This window comes from Acanthisitta chloris, unplaced genomic scaffold, assembly GCF_000695815.1.
Source record: "Acanthisitta chloris isolate BGI_N310 unplaced genomic scaffold, ASM69581v1 scaffold1519, whole genome shotgun sequence".
Taxonomy (NCBI): Eukaryota; Metazoa; Chordata; class Aves; order Passeriformes; family Acanthisittidae; genus Acanthisitta; species Acanthisitta chloris.
In genome coordinates, this window is record NW_008689583.1 from 33,323 (window position 1) to 53,779 (window position 20,457).

The window sequence follows — 20,457 nt, forward strand, 5'->3', positions numbered from 1 at the left end:
TTAACTTCTTTCCTTCTCTCTTTCTTTCCACCAAAGCCCTTCTCCAGTTTCTCAGAAGGCAAAGCGTCCTGAGCTGGGGATGGGAGGAGGGAAAGGAAGGAGACTCTCAAAAGCAGCTGCCCTTTGCTGAGATCACTAGAGCAGTAAAAAAAAAAAGTAGACTCTAAATGACCACGTATCAGAGGCATTTCCAAAATATACAGCACCATACATTCTGTAAGGCCTCTGGGACGACAGCACACCCCTCTCCAATGGATGTGGTCACAGCTACCTACAGGAGATCCACAGCTATTAGCCCCTACCAGTCCCTTGTCCTGTCAGTCCTTTCTAGAACTGGAGAAGGGTATTTATGTTGGATATTATCAGCATTTCTGGGTGTTTATCTGTCAAAATCTTCTTTGTTTAATAACCTGATTGAGATTGCTATCTGGGGACAAAACTGGATTTGGTTCCTTACATTCAAAGTGGAAGCATTTTTAAAATAACAGTAATCTGCAATGTCAGAACTATTTCAAGCCTTTCCCAATTTCACACTCTTCATTTTTACCTGATGTGAAAATTAACAGAGTCTGGTTTTTCCTACTAGTGTCTTTTAGCTCAGAATTTCCACTGTAACATAGAGGCTAGTCAGGTTATGGGAGCATTCTTTCCGTTCTGTCTCTCAGCCATGTTGACCTAAAATTTGGTAAACTTGCAAATTAAAATAGACCATTTTATACCTTGTGCCTTCGAAAAAACCTCAGCTGTTTTCTGCTTAGGCTCCTCACAAACGATCACTCCTCTAAACATTCTGCCAAGCTAGACATACTAACAAATGTATGACAAATAAACTCACCCTCCTTCACTGTTGCTTTCTGATGACTATTCAAACTTTGTCCCTTACATACACATCTGTAATGGCAAAATTTGCTTTCCAAAAGCCTTCTTAGGAACTCCTGAACCTGGTCAGGATGCAAATCCAAATTCACTGATGACTCTTCATTCTTGTCTTTGCAGTGCTAAGATTAATGAAAGCATCATCTTTCTTACCAGAGGATGCTTTGTAATGAAGTAAGGACATGAAGGTTTGAGGACATAGAAATGTTTAGGATGGGATGCTCTGTACACTGACTGTTGCATCACAGGTTCCCACCAAAAACTCCTAAGGCAACTGTAAAAACCTTTCCACTCTTCTGATTAAAATTAAAATACCCTAGAGGAATTATAAAATTTTTGCTTGCCTTTTAAGTGTCTAGAGAAGAGAAGACAAGGACAAGACAAATGGAATTACTTGTGTAATGCTTGTAAATTATAAATTTTTCACAACTGCCAGCTAAGTTTGATACCAAATACAGATGATGATTTAGGAGGCCCTTTTAATAACAGAACTTCTTTAAGTCTTCCTTAATGCTGTTTGTCTTAAGTAAGTAAACAGTTAATTCTTCTCTAATATGTATGCATTAGGATGTGAGGCAGTAGCTGACTGCAGCAGTAAACAGCTGTGGGTCTGATACCTCCTGAGTTTGGCCCTCAGTTTCTAGCTAAGCATTTCTTAGCTCAGCTACAGATGGCTCTTTAAAGGTGACCCTACTACCAAAAGCAAAAGACCCAGATTTAGGAAGGCAATCTTGAACCACTGATAGGTCTGTGTATCTGCCCTTCCTGCACAGGGGATAGAGAGAAAATGTTTTGCTGGAGCAGCAAGCCAACACAACTCTTCCTACAGCAGTAAGCAGCTGTCATCCTGACACCTACTACATTGGTGCTTCAGCTGCTATTCCAGGCTTGGTCCACTGCTAAGTATCTGGCGATACAGCACAGCAGTCTCCGTGTGTGACTCATCTCTGCTATTTCTAATTTAAGACAGGTTATTTTCCTCCCCTTAACATCTGAAATCATTCTGATCATGATCACAGAACAACCTTTCATAATAACGTATCCTGTATGTTAGCAGAAAGCAAAATCTCCATGACCTTTATGGCTTTTGTATAAAGCCATCTCCACAAAGGCTGTCCTTGGCATCACTACACCGGTTTCTCTCCTTCATAATCCCAATTCTATGGGTCCCACTCCTGTACTACATTTGATTCACACCACTACTTTCAAACTAGGCAGTTAAAATTCCTGGTGCAGTGGGGTTTGTCTTGTTTTGTTGATGTTGTTTTTTATAAATATTCAGAAGATTTTTCCCTGTATAGCTAACAAGTTTTCTGAGCTGTGTGCTTGAGTGTATTTTACAGTGGAACTCCTATTAACATTAACTATCTCCAGCTGTGTATGGGAAGCATACAAACTACAGTGGAAGTGTGGCTGGGCAGAGGTAATTGCAAGAACTCATTTTTATGAAGGGTAGATATCAGCAGAAATGGGAAGCCAGATAAAGGGAAAGCCTCAGATATTAGTAGCATTGGATCAGGACATATACAGTAATTAATGTTGAGAAGATGCCAGATGCCAGAGAATGCAAAGAAAAACAAGGACATTATGATGATGATGATTCAGCAAGAGAGCTCATTTGTGACTGAGAAGTGCCCAGGGTAGAAATGAGTTTCATTAATTGCTTGGTGGGAGAAGACAGGAGGCCTCTATTAGAGCATTGTCCCATGCACCCTCTGATCCCCAGAGAATGTTAGACAAACAATACATTTGGAGAAGCCCAGAGGACATAAGTCTGGAAAGCCGCAAAAGCTTCCTGCCATCCTTGGGGATAAAGGGGGGAGAGAGGAACTGAGCTGACATTTGCTCAACCTTCTGATTTGTCTTTGTCTAACAGCCTGTAATCCCTCACATTTCTCTATTTACTTCAAAAATTCCCATGGATTCGCTGCTTACATCCTGACCAGCTTAAATGATCTCATTTTAAACCTCCACCAAATGAACAGTAACTGAGTCAAACTGTGACTAAGTTAAGGTATACGTTTCTAAGAAAAATCCTGGAGAGGCATCTGTGATGGTGAATTGGCACATGTACACACATGCTGCAGGAGGACATTTTGCTGAGACCACAGATGAGTGAGGGCACTTCCAGCTGCATGGTGTGGTTTTGCCTGGCTACCACTTGGCTGATGTACAGCTCCCTGTGGATTTGCCCACTGTGACTCACCGTGCTCCAGGATGTATTTCACAATCTCTCCATTCCCAGTCTTGGCAGCATGGTGCAACAAGGAGCAGTGATCAGGCCCTTGGATTAACAAATTGGCTCCTTTCTTACAGCATTCTATGAACTGGGAAGGAAAAAAATAAAAAGAGAGAGAGAAAAAAAACACATAGAGGGATAAGATGGGAGGAGCAGAAAAAAAAATATGCAGGTAAATTATTTACTGGTTTTCTTCAGTACAGAAATGGAATAAAATGACATAAAATATTAATTTAAAGCCAACTTTTACACCCAAGAGAAAAAACATCTGAAACTAGAAATATTGACAAATATATGGGTTAAGAACAGTTTGTATTTCCTAAACAATGAGACATTGCTACTCTACTGACAATGAATTATTGCTTGCCAGCCGTGCTTGCAAACCACATCTGGTGAAACTGTTGGGATATTTTAAAGTATATGTACTCAACAGAAAATTCTGGCTTCTCTGCTGAAAGTTCCAATTTTTACTCAGCAGAGGAACCAAACATTTTCTGACTAAATCAGAGAACTCCAACTGAAAACCCCACAGAGAGGTGAGGTGAACATTCCAGATCTCCCTTCTCACTCTCTGCCCTCTGACCAGGGCTGGTGGAGGGGAAGGAAGCACTGTGTTGGATAAGAATGGGCAGGAAAGAGTAACTAGCCAGCTCTCAGAAATGCTGCAAACTTTGGGCAGGGAAGGGATTTGCAGTGCAGATCACTGCAGAAAAAGCAGAGAATAGCAACAGTGAGGCATCATTCATGATGCAGTACATCTGAAGAAGGGCAAGAAGTATCCATGTCAAAGCCAACTCAGGCAAGAAATTTTCAAGTGGAAAGGGGACAATATATTTATGACTGCTGGTTGAAGGACTGCTCCCTAGATGCTGCAGCCACAAGTGCTGGGACAGTGGTATAGAAGGGACATCTGCAAGCAAAGAGTTGGCCTAACAGCACTGTCATTTTTACAAATGGCTCCAAGCTGGCTTCTCACAGATAAAATTACAATCATTAATCACAATCCTCATCCAAATTGGAGTGTATGTTTTCAAATCCTGACTTGGCTACTGAAAAACATAGCCTAAATAGACATGGGACTTCAGTCTTTGGGCACAAAACATTTTTGCATGAGTACTTTTTCCTCCCAACAGCTAACTATACCAGGACTTAACATGTTTTGAGACATTCACCAGGTGATGAAACAACCAGCTGAGCTTGTTCTGCCTGATCCAGTGGTTACCTAGATAGATGTTAAGAAATCTAGCAACTTGGAGGGCTTGACCACCAACCTCAGTGGCATAAAATATCCTTTACTGTATAAGGCTGTGTCAGAACTACCCTGCTGTTCAGCGTTGCATTCACCAGTATAGGAATTTCCCTGTAAGCAACTGGCACATTGCTCCATGCAGTGGGTTATGAATCCTGGTCTGAAAGGTGCTGTCTAACACCAGATCCTATTCACTTGAATTTCACACCTCACCTGACTGATGTGTTCCCCTAGTATTCAGGGTTTCCTGGAAAAGCTGTAAAATGGCACTTGCCAGCAGTCCCTACAGCAGTCTGTTTATGTTTTGAGCAGAGGTGTGATAAAATTTACAGTATATCAGACCAGCAAAAAACTGTGAATAAGTGGACACTCAGTGCTCTGTACTTACCTTCAGCAGATCACCAGACAGGACTGCCTGCAAAAGTGCTGCAAAAGACAAACAGAAAACTAATGTCATGCAGAAAGCATTATGCATATAGCCTCACAACTGAGAACATAGCTCATAGCATATACAAGTTAAGACTGATGCCTCAGTCCACTTGAATTTTCATGTACTACCAAAACAGATACAAACCCTGCAGTGACACATCTTGGAAAGCAGACTGACCATGTTGCATGAAAGCTGTATGGACATAAAGCCAGCATTTTCAATGCTTCTATCTGAATTTTTCCCTTGGGATACTTCTGAGACCTTTCAACAGTGTCCACAAGGTGGGTCAAATCTCCAGAACCTGAGCTATCACTGAAGATATCCACCCACACAGAGAACCGGAAAGTGTCTTCAGACCTCTAAGACTTTGTCATACTGATGGTGGAGGGGTCAGTCAGCTTCTGATACACTGAGAGTCCCAAGCTGATTAGGTAGCAAGAGAGTAATTTCTTAATCATTCCTTGTATTACAAAAACATTTTGAGATGTCAGCGGGGAGCAAGTCCCCCCAGGTTTGGCAGTCAGGGTCAAATACAGAATAAGAGCCAGTCCTCGTTTTTTTCAGCCTTTGTATTTTAAACACAGAAGGAAAAAGAGACAAAGTGAACAAAGGCTCACAACAAGGCAGGACCAAGATGTGCACAGAGCCAGGAGCTTCTCACTACCCACTACTGTCTGCTCTGTGTCTGTTAAAAAGAAGGAAGGCAAAAGCCTATGATTCTGTATGGTCCTGAGAAGCTGTTACAAACCCACTGCTATGTGGCTATCTCCTTTTTTCCTCCTTCCCCCTATCATGATATATGTTGTAAAAAAAATAAAATCCAATTATGAATAATCTTTCTGAGGAAGCACATAGGTGGTTTGCACCTTAGAAAGCATTAAATATCTGCCTCACTTCATACTTCTTCAAGTGTGTCTAAGCCCATTTCTATCTGCGAGTCTAGGCAGTGCAATCAAATTAAGCATTTGCTCAAGTGCCATCCTTGACAAGGATGCCAAAAGTTCACATAGGGAGGCAAAGGTAGTAGATAGTGTAGTCTAGACTCTGTAAAATAACACACAGGAAGCTGCACAGTGTGAATTCCATGAGGAGCTTGTTATGCCTTCAGAAATGGCAACACATCCAAGCTAAACACTACAAAAGAGGAAGGATGTTCAAAGGCAATTCAACAAATGTCCCTTTCTTTGAAAATATCTGGGGCTATGTGGCTTTTGGGTCGCAGCAATGCCTCATGTCCTGGCCACACAGTAGCAGGAAAAGCAAAAACCCAGTCCAGCTAAGTTCTGATTTGGGAAAGCAGTAGCAGCAATTCTTGCAACATTAGATTTAGGACAGTTTTTCAGTGATCATGGGTTAAATTAAGTCCTGCAAATCCCCCTTTCATCCACAGAAGTAAGGACACAGATTTTAGGGATGGAAAAAGGCAAACAACAGCACATCAGAGTTAGAAAAATACATGTACATCTTTTCTTCAGTTTTCATTTTCAGTGTTTACATCCTTCTTTTTTATCCCCAACAGTTCTAATACGGGCTCAGCCCAACTTAATAGCAGAGCAGAATTTAACCTGTGTGTCATTTGTTTTATCTTTTTTCCCCTCTTTTTCTTCATCAATCTGGTCTCACCAGCACCTTTATTCCGTGGGCTAATACAGTCTGGACTTGTACAAATATTTTGCTTTCCTCACTCATGCAAAAATCAAATGAACTGGTGACACTGGTTTTTCATTTCCTTCTACATTCAATATTTTAAGACATGGCTTCCTTGAAGTCACTTCCTAAGGGGCAGAGATACATTTCTTTATGCAAACCATGCTTAAGATTACAGTTCAGAAAGCCAAGAGAGAGATCTGTGATTCTATGAAAAGAAAATCCTGACAAGCCGTGAAAAATCTTCTATGTTGAGTATCTGTAACCAGAACTTGGTCTGGTGATAAGGCTATTAGGATAAAGCAGCTCTAAAACAAATTCAACATAATTAGACAAACTTTTTCCTCTCTTTTCCTAAGCCTCCAATCCAGCAAAGCATTTAGGCAGATGCTTAGCTTTGAGCTAATTACATTCTTTTCACACTAAGTCTACCTGCACTTTTAAAATTAAGTGCTTTGCTAGAGTAGAACCTATTGCATAAATGAATACATTACAGACCAACAAAACCAGCTGGCATAACAAGAGATTAGACTACAGTAAAATAATTCAGTGCTGTAAGCCAGAATGCAGGAAGACTTGGAAGTTACTGAGCTTTAAATGGAGATTCTTTAGAATAAAGACCACGTTTATATAAACACATGAATATTGCTTAGCACACTAACCCCATAAACCCAAATGGGACTGCTGGGCATATTGAGGAGGAGGGTGAAGACAGCAAAAATCACCTGGTTGTTAAAGATGTGGTGAAGCAAGCAAGCAGATGGCATTGACAAGAGAGCAGACTGAGAAATTGGAGAAAAATGCTGTTAACATGCAATGCCAGGCTAGCTCTAAATTAAAAAGCATTAAAGTGAGAATTGTTTTATTTCTTCTAAGCAACACTGCACCACTGATGTAATATATAAAATGAATTATGCCATTGTATGATCACATAAAATACCTTCAGATCTTAAAGATGGCTAAAAATTACTTGATTGAATATATATTTTTATCAAGTTACTTTCTCAACTTCTCCTAAGACAAGCATTTGTCATGACTAATTAAAATGTTTTATTACCTTTTATGTTTATTTATCAAGCAGATTTATTGTTGATGAAAGGTGACAGCTTGACTAAACTGGAGACTGAAGTGCTGTGTCCATGTAATGAGGGAGCACTCAGTTGGCTGTGGTGCTAGACTCTCCAGGCTGCCTTCTCAGCAAAGCTCTACCCTCTCTACTGGTACATCCCTGCAGACAGCCCTTGTTCCTTCACTGACCTCTCTGCTGAAACTGCCAGCAAACATGTCACTCACTGCCCAGGTTGATGGATCTTGACAGAAACAATTACCTGCTAGGATATGGCCAGCCAAAAATGCAGGAGATCTGTGTAACAGCTGCTAGGGACTAGCAACCTCATCAATGGGTGAATTTTGAGATGAGATTCTAACTACCCCTATGGACCAACTTACAAAAGAATCCTCATTAAAAAAACCAAACCAAAATAACACACAAACCCCCCCAAAACCCCACCCAAACAAATACCAGCCCCCAAACTAAACCCTACCAAACACAAAAATATGAAAACCAACACAACCGCTAAAGAAACACTGACACCAACACAATCCCCTCACACACATAGTTGATTTATAAATTAAATATTGAACAGATATAAGTGGATGATGCATTAACAGACAATAAGCCATGTGAAAAGGCTGCTAGTTGAATGCTTGTATTGCTGCAAGCTAGTGTAGCTTGAGACACAGGATAAACAACTACAAGTACACTCACACATGCTGATAACAATACTTTTCCTATGACATGTGTCACCCATCTAATTCCTATGTTAGTGCCAACTGTTTCCATTGAAAACTGCTATTTTTATTTCATATTCTAAAAATATATGGTAATGGCACTGAGTCACAAAAATTTCACAAACATTTTTGTTTCCCAGACATAAAATTAACTTATGAAATAACAATTGCTCCCTGGTTCTGCATGTGAAGCCAGCATCATTGAAACAGTGCTGCAAAATCAGTCAGTGCTTGTATTCTGTAGCTTCAGAGGCTGCAAGATGCCTAGGAGGTTTCACAAGGCTCCTTGGATGCTCAGAAGAGGAAATGACTCTCCATAGAAAGTAACCTGGTGTCCCCTGCAATAGTTGATGTGGCACATTTCCCTCCACAGACTACAAAAGCTCTAGAGAAAATGACCTCCAGCTTATAGTACCTAAATTAAGAGCTGCACTAAGATAGAGAGTGGATCCTTCTCCAGAAGGCATGTCTGATCACGTTCAGGAAGGATTGTCAAACAAGGGCAAAATAGGAGGTCCTCTTAAGGGTTTCCAAGGTATGACACTCCTGGCACCAGGCAATGCTCATGAGCTCAGAAATTTTGGGAGTTCTTTGTACACCATACAGGTGTCAGCATGAGAATGCCTCATAAATGTAAGGGCTGACAAAGACAGAACCACAACTACAACACATCCAAAGAATACAACAGGAGAGGGCAGAAGTCATTGTCACCACCTCACTCACTTCAAAAAACATGAAAATTCTTGGAAGCATCACAAGTAAGGAACACCTCAAGCAACAACTATCACTTCCTATCTGCCCTGCAGAAAAAAATCCCTCCTAATTCCAAAGCTGCTGATCAGATTAATACCAAGGACAGAAGCAGGACTCATCACCAGGTTACTATCACACCTGAAATTTGCTGCTAAAACACTTTCAGAAAGAACATGAAGAAAAAAACTACTATAAATCCTTGTAAGTCACATCTCAGGATCAGAAGGTTCTTTGTTTAAAGAAGATATTTATTTAGTTAAACAATCATTAGTGATTTAGTAAGAAGAGTTGGTCTGCACTGGAAAGAATCTCAAAGAATAGAACAGTTCTACAGCCTGGCACTGTCAGCAGTAGAGGGTTAATGTGTCTTTTTACATGAGCAAAAGTTTTTCATGAAGCATAAATATATTCCAGATTTTATTAGTCAGATTGCACACCTGATCTGACCCTTTCCATGCCATATTTGAACATACTACTGCTGCACCAACTGAGCCACAGGAAGTGCTGATAAAAAAGCATGGCTATTTTAAAGCTTTCAACATTTGCAGGCAATTCTATAGTAAAAGTCTAAAAATTGTGACTGGAGGGAGCAGAATTATTTAAAGCTATGTTATCAAGTACCACATAAAGGAGTTGTCACATCCATAACTAAAATGCAGCCAATTAGAGACCTATGGATGAAATGCAGTGCAGGTGCAAAGTATTAACTTTTTATTAAAAAATACCAGGCTAACCATGCATCTAATCAGCATATGACAATGTTTAAGCACATAGGAAATTCTGGCAGAATTCAACTACCAAAATTCAAGACCTGGTTGGAGGGGGCTCTGAGCAACCTGACCTAGTGGCATATCTGTTTATGGCAGGGGAGTTGCAACTGCGTGATCTTTAACTCAAACCATTTTACAACTCTCTGATCTCAAAAAGAATTAGGGCTCATGAAATCTTTAACTATTTCAAAAGACACAGTAAGACAGTTGATGATCTTAAAAAAACCTCATTTAACAGGCAGTGCCTGGAACTGTGCAGCCCTTTCTGAGACATAGCTAATGCACTGATTCAGCATTTGGGATTGATATGTCATCAGCATTTTCATGCTGGATGTTTCTTACTGGTTAGAGGCACCTAATAAAAAATATAAGAGCTTTGGAGTGGGGCTCCCAGAATTTGAGTCTCAGTGTTCCCCACCATCTCATGCTAGATTGCTCAGGGGAACTCTTGAAGAATACCTCATGAAAAGCACCTGGTTCAAACATTGTTAAGCTGATAATGAAGAAGAAACTGTAGGAGAAGGTGACTCTTGAGAGTTAATAAACTTAACTTGGCCTGTCATTAGCTTCCAGAACATTCCCAATTCTATATTGCTGTTTTAGACCTTGTGAAATTCATAGGGTCAGAAATTTAAAGTAATTACTTTTGTACATTGGGAAGTTAAAAGCTGACCATGACTAGAAGAGTGCTTTTACACAGCTTGAATCTTCTGAGCTGTTAAATATCAGCATCAGAGAAATTATAAGAAAAGAAGTGCTTGTTCTTTATTTCTCACTAGTTTTACAAAAATCAGTAATGACTTCTATTTCAATCACTCAAAAAATCTATTCTCTTAAATGAGTGGAGTCCATATAGATTATCATTCACAAATACATTATTTTATCTGTAAACAGCAATTTGCTTGAATAGTTTTATGACAAACTGACTAACATAACTTACCCAGGAACATACAGAACTGACTTTTTCTGCTCTAGCCATATCCTACAACCTTGGCCTGCAGGTGAAAGTGGTGGGGACACCACAGGGAATTGGTTTGTGGACTATTACCCTTCTGAGAAACAGGCACCTAAGATACAGAGCAGCACATTCATTTGATATTTCTCAAGGGTCTGCCAGTCCCATAGAACAATTTTGGGAGCCAGTGAAGAAAAGTTGCAAATCTCTGTATCTGAGCTTTTACAAACACTTTCTCTCTTTCCAATATTTAATCTGCTTTTAAAGCTACAGACAAAACCCCCTCCACCTAGAAAATACGCATGCCAAGCTGTCGACATAACTGAGAAATTAAATTACAAAATTAATAACGCTTTGTTGGAATGACTGTGAACTCACAGGTCTTTGATCTTCAGACAATCTCAAGTCTCACCAAAGCTGATGATGCCTAAATACTTCACTTTGAAGATAAGCTGAGTGAAAGGAGCAATTAAATGTTTCTTCATGTATTTTATGCACCTGCTAGTAGTGGAAGCAACTACTGAAGACCATGAAAAAAATTAAACAGAAGTCTTATAGGTTGAGGGGTCTCTTAGATACTGGCAAAAAAACCCCAAACCAACCCTGAAGTAAATGGTTGAATCACTCCTTCTGTGTTCACTGAAAAAGGACTTTACATCAAACAGTTGTCTGACTCTTAAAAGCAAAATTTCCTCCTGATAGAATGAGATAAAGGCCCCTAAATATAAGCTACCTGCTTGGGCCAAAATAGCTGCACCAAGCCCCTCTAAGAGATGCTCACTCCCTTTGGAGCACATTATTATAACACTGTACATTTTATGCCAAGATAAGGACACAAACCTTTGGTCCTATCATAAACTGGCAGGAATGAAATTTTCCTTATATTTTTGCGCAGCAAAAGCTGTGCTCAGGAAAAAAGTAATCACAGAATTATAGATTTTTTTTCAGTTGGAAGGGACATTTAAAAGCCAACTAGTCTAACCCCATGCAGTGAGCAGGGACATCTTCAACTAGATCAGGATGCTCAGAGCCCCATCCAACATGGCCTTAAATGTTTCCAGGGATGGGACCTCTGCCACCTCTCTGGGCAACCTGTGCCTGTGTTTACCACCTCCATTGTTAGATACTTATTCCTTGTATTTAATCTAAATTGACCTTCTTTTAGTTTAAAGCCACAAGACCTTGTCCTATCACAACAGGTCCTGCTAAAATATCTGTACTCTTCTGTTTTATAAGCCTCCTATAAATGTTGAAACACTGCAATAAGGTCTCCTGGACCTTTCTCTCTTCTTCAGACTGAACAAAACTTCTGTTTTCATGAGAACATCATGTAAATACAGCCTAATGAGTGATCTGACAAAAGAGTATTTGTTCACAGTTTTTCAAGTTTGGTGCTGAGCAATCAAAATGAAACATCTTCAGCAAAAAGTCTCTTACTAGCCATTTTAGGATCTCTAGCCCTACATGTCAGCGATATATCTTTCTAATCTAACATCAGACATGGTTAAGAAGAATCTTATGGTCTATGTCTGAAGCAGCTGTCTGCTGTGGGAATGGGAAAAAGTTCCTGGACTTTCTAGAGTTTTACCTCAGCCCAAAGACTGCATAAGAACCACGATGGAAATATGACAACAAAACAAACATGCAGTTTAGAGGCTTCCTGCCTACAACATAGTGTCTCTTATGCTGACTAATGCAAAGATCCATTGATTTTGATTGTTCCAAAATGTGTCTGTTTGCTGCCACTGCCCTAAACGAACAGGCAGAAAACAAGATTTCCCATATGTTTTCAGATTTACAACACGCTTAGGCTTCTTATGGACCCTGAGGGCAATGGCACCAGTCTAGGTAACTCAGCACAGCCCTGCTGTGAGGCACTATTTCTATGAAAGACAACCAAATAAAGAGCTTGAGAGCTAAAAATGCTCCCAAGACACCAAAAAAACCCAACTGTGCAGAAATCTGCTGCAACCAAAAGCTCAAAAGCACATCAGCTGAACAGCAGCCAGACACAGACATCTGATGACTATTCACCATGAGAAATATTATGAAGGCCTTCACACACTATCTTGAGCTAATTCATCTGTACAGGAAAACCTGTGCATAAACACACATTCTCCTGTGGTTTGAGAGACATTTCTGAAGTCAGCTGGCCCTCTGAATAAGTCATCCCTCAATAACATCTATTTCCAGAACTGCACAAAGTGGTAAAAAACCCTTCTAAATATTTGTGGATTGTCCTCTAGCTACAAAAGCACTGCATCTTGCTCAGATTCAAAGGAGAGAACTGACACAGTTTTGACTGCACTTGCTTGACTAACTCAGGAATAAAAAAAGTATTTTAGCATGCAAAAAAGTCAACCATTACTCAGGTGTCTATAAATATGCATTAGCAACCTTTACTTTTTAAGAATTTTAGATTCCAATGACAGCACCAAATCACTGTTTAGAGAGAGAGAAGGGAAAAGAAAAAATAAAAGCAAAATAGCCACACATGCTTGCTGAAGGGAAAGAAAGGCTAAATTCTCACTTACACAGAAGTCCCTTCATACAACTCTGGAAGGATAAAGAGGCTTTCAAGCAGATGTAAATTACACTCAAGCTGCCTTTAAAGCCCCATTTGCACTCAGACCAGTTTAAAAGTACTTTGGTGCCAATTAAGAGTCCAACCTGAATTGTTTATGTGGCACTGGTGCAGAGCTGAGAGTGCAGCTGATAGTTAGGAGTGGAAGTATTCAGACCCCAATGTTGAACTTTTTCTGCAAGACTGTTTAACTCAGACCTACAAAAGGAAGGGATGACTATAAAGAAAAAGGATTTCCTTTGTAAATGGTTCAAAACTCCAAGGAACAGTTGCAGATAAACTAAGTACCATCTGTCACATATCATCACTTTTTTCTTTCCTTTTCCCTTCCACCATTTTTATTTTTAAACCAAGCCAAGAATAATTAATGTGATTTTCAGGAGTGATGTGATGGAAGAACATGTCTCTGTTCAAGTGAGAGCACAAGGCAGGGAAGACTTTGGCTGACTAATGCAGCTACTTTATCAATAGAGTGGCATTACTTTGGCAGAAAGAGAATTCTAGGTAAAACAATTAGGCAATGGTTTATTTTTAAACAAAAAGGAGAGCAAAAAAAGGAACATTGTGGGCCACAGTGATTCTCTCTCTTCCCTAACTTGGTGAACCATTACTATCACAAGCACTCCTAGCACATTCCCTATAGGTTTTTGCCACTGCAAGACTGGCTGAAGTTCCATTGCCAGGAAATATCTAAGTATCCCCTCCTCAACAAGCGAAGGTTTCTCAAGTAGGACTAAATCATCTGAAAGTCAGTTCAAAAATACTTTTGCTAGCCAGACTCTTCCATGGGTGAAGTGAATTATTTTCTTGTTTTAACTTTCAGGAGTTGCAACTCTTATCTGACCATGAGCAACCTCCATCAGAAACAAAAAACAGGAGCAAAGTAGGTTGCAAGGTTACCCAGAGGTTCTGCTTGAAAACAGGTGCTCTGATTTAGACAACACATTCCTTACTTCTACTTCCTCCTGAGGGGAAAGGGATAATGGCAGGGGCCATCTGGAAAGAAGCGTTTCTCTGTTTTCATCTATTACTCATTCAGATGCCACATCTGCCAGACGTCTCCCTTCCAGCTGCCCTCAGCCTGTTTGGATATCATGAAAGGTGGGGTGTAGGCACCTTTTAAAGATTTTGGCCAGAGAGGACCTCCCTCAGCCCTAGAGATGTGCTTTCACAGAATGCTTTCTCTCTTTAAGGGTATGCATTGATACCAGCGTCTACTGAGCCGAGAAGCAAATACACAAAGCTAGAGCAGATCCCCAAGGCACCATTGGCTCGGCTGGCCACACACATACTTTCCAAACACTATCCAGGAGGGTTGTCTTCACAAAGTGGCTAATTAATCAAAACAAATACCTGCAGTCAGGAGCCTCCCCACTGTACTGTCTTGGATTTGTTCAGAGAAAGCATTGCAAGACATCTCAATTTGTTGCTAGGTAAACAGCTACAACATCACACTGAAAAATACAGCCTCTCAGCTCAAGCCATACAAAATCATCACTCTCTTTATAGAAGGCATCTGGTGTAAAAATCAGGGCTGCATTTTTTGTATTTTTATTTTTTCTACCATCACTGAGATGTTTGGCTTCATCTGTAGCACCTTGCTCATCCTTTTATTCAGTAGGATGGGATGTTTCAACTCTTGAGAACATCCTTTTGCAGACTATGACTAGCAAGAATAGCAGACAGTGGCTCCAAACAGAAGAAAGGAAGTTGAGAGAGAGTAGGGTCTGTGTTCCCATAGGCCACCAGGGGCACCAGGGAATCCAATGCATTGGAGGTTCCAGGAAGTGTTATCTGTTCTTGTCCTATTTTTTGGAGCTCCATCTTCATCTTTGTATGGGTTCAGACTTCCTCTCTTCAGTGGAGCAGACAGCACTGGAGCATATACCATAGTGCACAGGTCATTCTGCCTCCAAGGCAGGAGCAGATACTGCATAGCAAAGCATTTTCTTGTATGGAATGGAGCTGCCACTGCCTTCCATATGCACACTTGATCACTCCCTTCCCTATAATTCATATAGCAGCTCTCTCCACCCAGAGAGACACAGAGTTACACAGAATTACACCTTCCATACCAACTTCCAGTTTGAACCTGGGCCAGACAATCCCGGTGGAAATTCTTTTCTAATGGAGGCTAATTTGGAGGTCACCATTTTAAACTCACTTCACTTCTAGTGCACTCCTGGCTCTACACAAATCCCTCCTAAGGGTAGGATATCCAAGCAGGATGATTTTTAAGTATCAGCATGAAGCCACCATCTGTCAGAATCTGAAAGACCTTTGAGTGTCACTATTTATCTTCTCAAGTGGAAACCCCATCCCTTAACTTCACCTCTTGTATAATATTATGATATTATAATAACTGCCTCCAAAATATATGGATTGAATATATTCACCTCAACTTAGTTTCTCATTAGTCCCCTATTCCCTTATGAATTTTGAACCTATTGCACACACAAAAAAAGGCAGTTTCATGGGTTTATGTAGAAACAAATAGAGAAAGAAAGCAGTGACACAAATATTTGAAACCTGCAGATCAGAATGCAGCTCAGATGCATAAGGATTAAACTCTGGTTGACTGGTACTTGAGGTGCATTAGTATAGCTACTTAAAACTGAGTAATTCCATCAAAGGCAAGGTTCTTCTGTTTGAAGTTAGACAAGTATTGAGCAGCACCAGCTCCAAGTTGCCATTAGATGAATAAAATGCTATGTCCCTACACCATTAATAGCAACCCTCAAGAATTTTCTGGTATTTTTTTTAGAATGCTGAAATTGAACTCGCTGTACTCTGGTTAAGAACATTTCCCTCAGCTGGTCAGGTGATGATGAATAAGAGCCAACTCAATCAAACAGGGTTAACAAAGAATGGTAAAGATAACCCAACCTTGGCCAGATGAAGCCAGGCCAAAGATAATGTAAAATATCTATTATTTGAAGCTGGGCCAAAGTTAATGTAAAATATATATTATTTAAAGCATTAGCATTGGAAAATTTGTAAGCAGATTTCTGCAGGCTAGCTGTGAATAAGAGTGGTCAGGGAGTGATTTAGTGGACATACAACGTACAATGCAGCACTGAAATGTGCTGCATGTAGGAAGAGTTTAGTAAACCTCAGCCACTCACCAGGTGATTATCAGATGATGACTGTGTACTGGCCAGGCAATGCATCAGAAGTTTGCATTCCATCACAGCATCATACTGTTCTAGAAACAGTGGGTGCAATAACTTCCAACAGTTTCAGACCTCCTGAGCATATGACCAGGATTTTTCTCTGGTTAAAATACAGCAGGTGGTACCATTCACTAACACAAGACTTGCCAGACCCTCCCTCATGACATCCACCAGATCTTCTGTGGCCCTGACACTTGTCCATTGCTGAGTCTCAGCTAACCCCAACATCCAAAGAAAAACATTGTCTTCCAAGGCTGCAGGGCATGTAACTGCAGCAGGGCCTATGTGACTGAACAGGTAGCCCTTCCATGTCATTCTTCAGCGTCATCACTTTAATCCCCTGTCTAAACTACTATGCTTTGGGATTTACTTGGCTTGTATCATTTTGTCAATCTGTTAGGGAATTTGAGGGTTAGGGACTTTTCTTCTTTTGTGTTTCATTTGTTTGGTTCATTTTTCTTTTAATTAAAAAAAGTGAAAAGTGAAAAGGAAAGATAATGGATTTCACTCTTTAGTCATCTATTTCCTAACTACCTGTACCAAGAACAAAGACACAAACCTTTTCAAATCTCTAAGAGGTTTTGGGTATTTTTTCTTTTGAAGTTTGGGATTTTCTAGCAGTACTGTTTCCCTTCCTGTGCCAATTAAAACAGCTCTGTTTTGTAACTGATAAAGGTGCCTTTAACACGTATCCACAACAAGGAGCATTGTGTGCTGTTACAATTGTTCAATAGATGCCTGGTCCCAGACAGATGGTATTTTATCCTCACTCACTCTTCAAGACAGCATAATGCATTGTCCCGTCAGGGATTAATGAAAGTGCCACTCACATTAGATGCTAATTCTGGTAGCAAGTCTCTTAGTACACTACAGATGCTACAGATACTGTTTGCAACTAGTGCTTGAAGCAGGCAATCCACTCTGGAGGAGAAGTAGGACATTCAGAAACCAAAGTGATGAGCTTAAGGCAAGAATCTATGTAGAATGCAACCTCATGGTCAGTGAGAAAGTGACAAGAGAAAGACAAGAATGATGGAAAGAAATAAACTCACAGAGAAACAGTAGAAGAAAAAATGAGGACTGAAGATTAGAGCAGATAAAGCAAAGATCAGGAACCAAATGAGAAGTTAAAACAAAAGATCCAATACAACAGAGAAAGTGCCTTTTCCCAGTAATGATCAACACATCACGTCATCAGAAAATCAGCACTAGAATAGCATCCCATGATAGGGAAGAGCAGCTGTAAAGCAGAATGTAGAGTGATACCAGTGACAGTACAATATTATACAGCTGGATCTTGCCCCATTGTATACCCCAAAGAATTATTGCCTTATAAAACTACCTATGAGTGTTTAATACATTGAATAGGCACACAGCTGAGTATGGATTATTAATGAAAATAAGAGTCTCAAAACTGATTTCAGGATATGTATTCCAAGAACAATATACCAGGAAACATCTACATAAACACTAAAAAAGACAGGCAATTCAGAGATAAGTTTTTAGCTCTCTTGTGGACCTTCTCTTTCATTTAGATAAGAGATTTGAGATACAAGACTAATTTGAGATGCTTTCATACATGTAGTCTCAGTGGACTGAGAAGCATCAAGGTACTAAAGAGCTTATGCTGCACCATTTTTTTTTTTCACATTTTCTTTCTAGTACTGTGCTTCTTTACCATGTGTATTTGGCATAGTGGGAGAGGGGAAATCTAAGCATTGGTCCTCTCTTTCTGAAAAGTCACAGGGGCATGGGAAATCTTTTGGTTTTGAGAGAAGCTTCTACATATTTACATGGAGACATATCTAGTTAGATACTCCACAGTCACAAAACTTCTAATAACTAGCACTATCACATCACTAATTGGTCAAGAGAGCATAGGCCTTTCACTCTGCATTTTAGACAAGGTTTCTTATGGGAGAAAAGGAAGATGAAGAAGGAAGAGGCTATTCAGAGATGTTTATCAAACCTGAAAAGCCATGCCCTGGCAGCAGATGGTAGATAGCACACAGGAAGGTTTTGTGAAAAACTAGAATAGTATAAAAATATTGGAAAGAAGGAACTCATTATGACTAAACTTCAGTGATACACAAGGAAATACATACACACCGTCTGTTGCTCCATTATAGATAAAAATGAAGCAACAGAATAAATGCAAGGGAAAGGAAAAAGCAAGAACAGCCTATCACTAACTAGCTTATGCACTGAGATGCAGCTTGAATCCAGGTCCCGAAATAGTATATTAGACCATAATGATTTTGAATTTCTTCTGAGGGCTGGAGATGTGGCGTATTGTTAACTTCTCACAAGTCTCATGTAGTTCATACTGGAAGTTGTGGTCATGGTAAAAAGCAGATGGGCTATAATACAGGAAAATTCCCTCTGGTTCACAAAATCCATGAGCTGTAAATCAAAGGAAGCTGATGGAGTACACCGGGAAATTAAACCGTATACTTCTGTCAGTCTCATACTCTTATTTATCATACTCTTTTCCACTGCTATCACACCAGGGATGGAGTAGATGGGCTAGATACATCTTTGGTCTTACATGTTTGTCCATTTTTATGTCTTTCTTTATAACTTTATTTACTAAGAAAGGATGCATCAAGGAAATGGAAGAGAATTTATTAACGGCAATATGCTTGACAGCCACTATACTGGACTAAAAAGATCTTGGCTGGAGCCAGGACTATATAGGTTGATACCTAACTAGTCACTCCACACTCCGAGTGAACATAGTTCAGTGACACACTTCCAAGCTCAGACCTCCATTGGCAACAGTTCTTACTATTCCCATCTGGACCTGTCTTGAATAATACTTGTTGTATTGGCCAGAAGATTTGCTGATTGTGTGACTGCCTACAAATTGAATGCCAGAAGAAAATAGATACTTATTTCTTTTTTGGTCTGAAATAGTATTCCCAGTTTAGAGCTACATGATGAATTTCCTCTTCTCAGTTATTCTCCCCCCTCTTTTTTTTTTAAATTTTTGTTCCCATTCCTTATGTGACTCTGCTAGTCCAATTACCACCTCACCTGCAGTATGTCTCTGGATTTCAGTACCAATGCAACCATACTTTAATATACTGTAGAGGGATATATATACCACCTAGCTCTAAGAACCTAAGTTGTTCAAGATATTAACCAGTTAGTCACTGCAAATTCCCTCTTTAGTCTGTAGGCAAAGATTAGATCCTTTGGTCTCCTTCAGAGCAAGCACATTACCATAACCTGCAACTCTGACACTTCAAGCCATGAGATTTTGACATGTAAAAGCTCTTAGCTGCACTAAATTCTATGCCATCCTACCAAATTGACTTTACTGCTAACACAAGATAATGTGTGTTCAAGCCTTTAAAGCAAAATACACTCTCTGCTCAGCTACAAAGATGCTGTCCTATGAGAGTCATAAAAGATGCGCTCATCTTTAAAAATTGTATATTGCCCTTTAAGCCTACACATCATTTTCCACAGGTGAAATCCTATAGAGCTGGGTGAATAAATTTTAAACACTTGCAACAGTTCCATTTGATTAAGTAAGATTCATTTTACAAATAACTCAGAGGCTTAACTTCTGTCAGTCCCAACTAAATCAACTAAATGATCAAGCACTTAATGTCTAGGGGTGAACAAAGTTTGAGCGACATCAAAGTTTCTTTTTTATAACGTCATCTTTCTCCACCACAACTGTGTTAAAACATAGCTTACTAGCTAGTGTTTTGTCTCATTTTTAATATGTTATTAGTATCTATAAAGCAGATCTTACCTTGATCTTCTGAAGAAACCGGTGACCTGGAATAAAACAACAAAATCCAGTCAACCTTTGATAAAAAAAGGCTACAAATAAAGTTTAATGTCAGTGTGGAAAACGGGATATGGAGTAATCTGAAGTGTTTATTTTTTATTCCTTAGAAGAGAGGACTTACAGGCATCTGACAAAAAGGGGAAAAAAATAGTAGAAAAGGCCAGAGACCTGATCTAGCAGCAGGT

The 20,457-nt window shown here is 39.8% G+C and overlaps 1 protein-coding gene across 1 annotated transcript in view; it reads right to left on the reverse strand.

Moving 5' to 3' along the window:
* Positions 1–20,457, reverse strand: part of DGKI (diacylglycerol kinase, iota) — a 110,995-nt gene that overhangs the window by 6,377 nt on the left and 84,161 nt on the right. The window contains exons 26-28 of the mRNA XM_009081457.1: positions 20,234–20,259; positions 4,753–4,790; positions 3,083–3,203 (exon numbers count right to left, since the gene is read on the reverse strand). Of these exons, the coding sequence (XP_009079705.1) occupies positions 3,083–3,203; positions 4,753–4,790; positions 20,234–20,259 (185 nt within the window). The remainder of the gene's footprint in view (positions 1–3,082; positions 3,204–4,752; positions 4,791–20,233; positions 20,260–20,457) is intronic.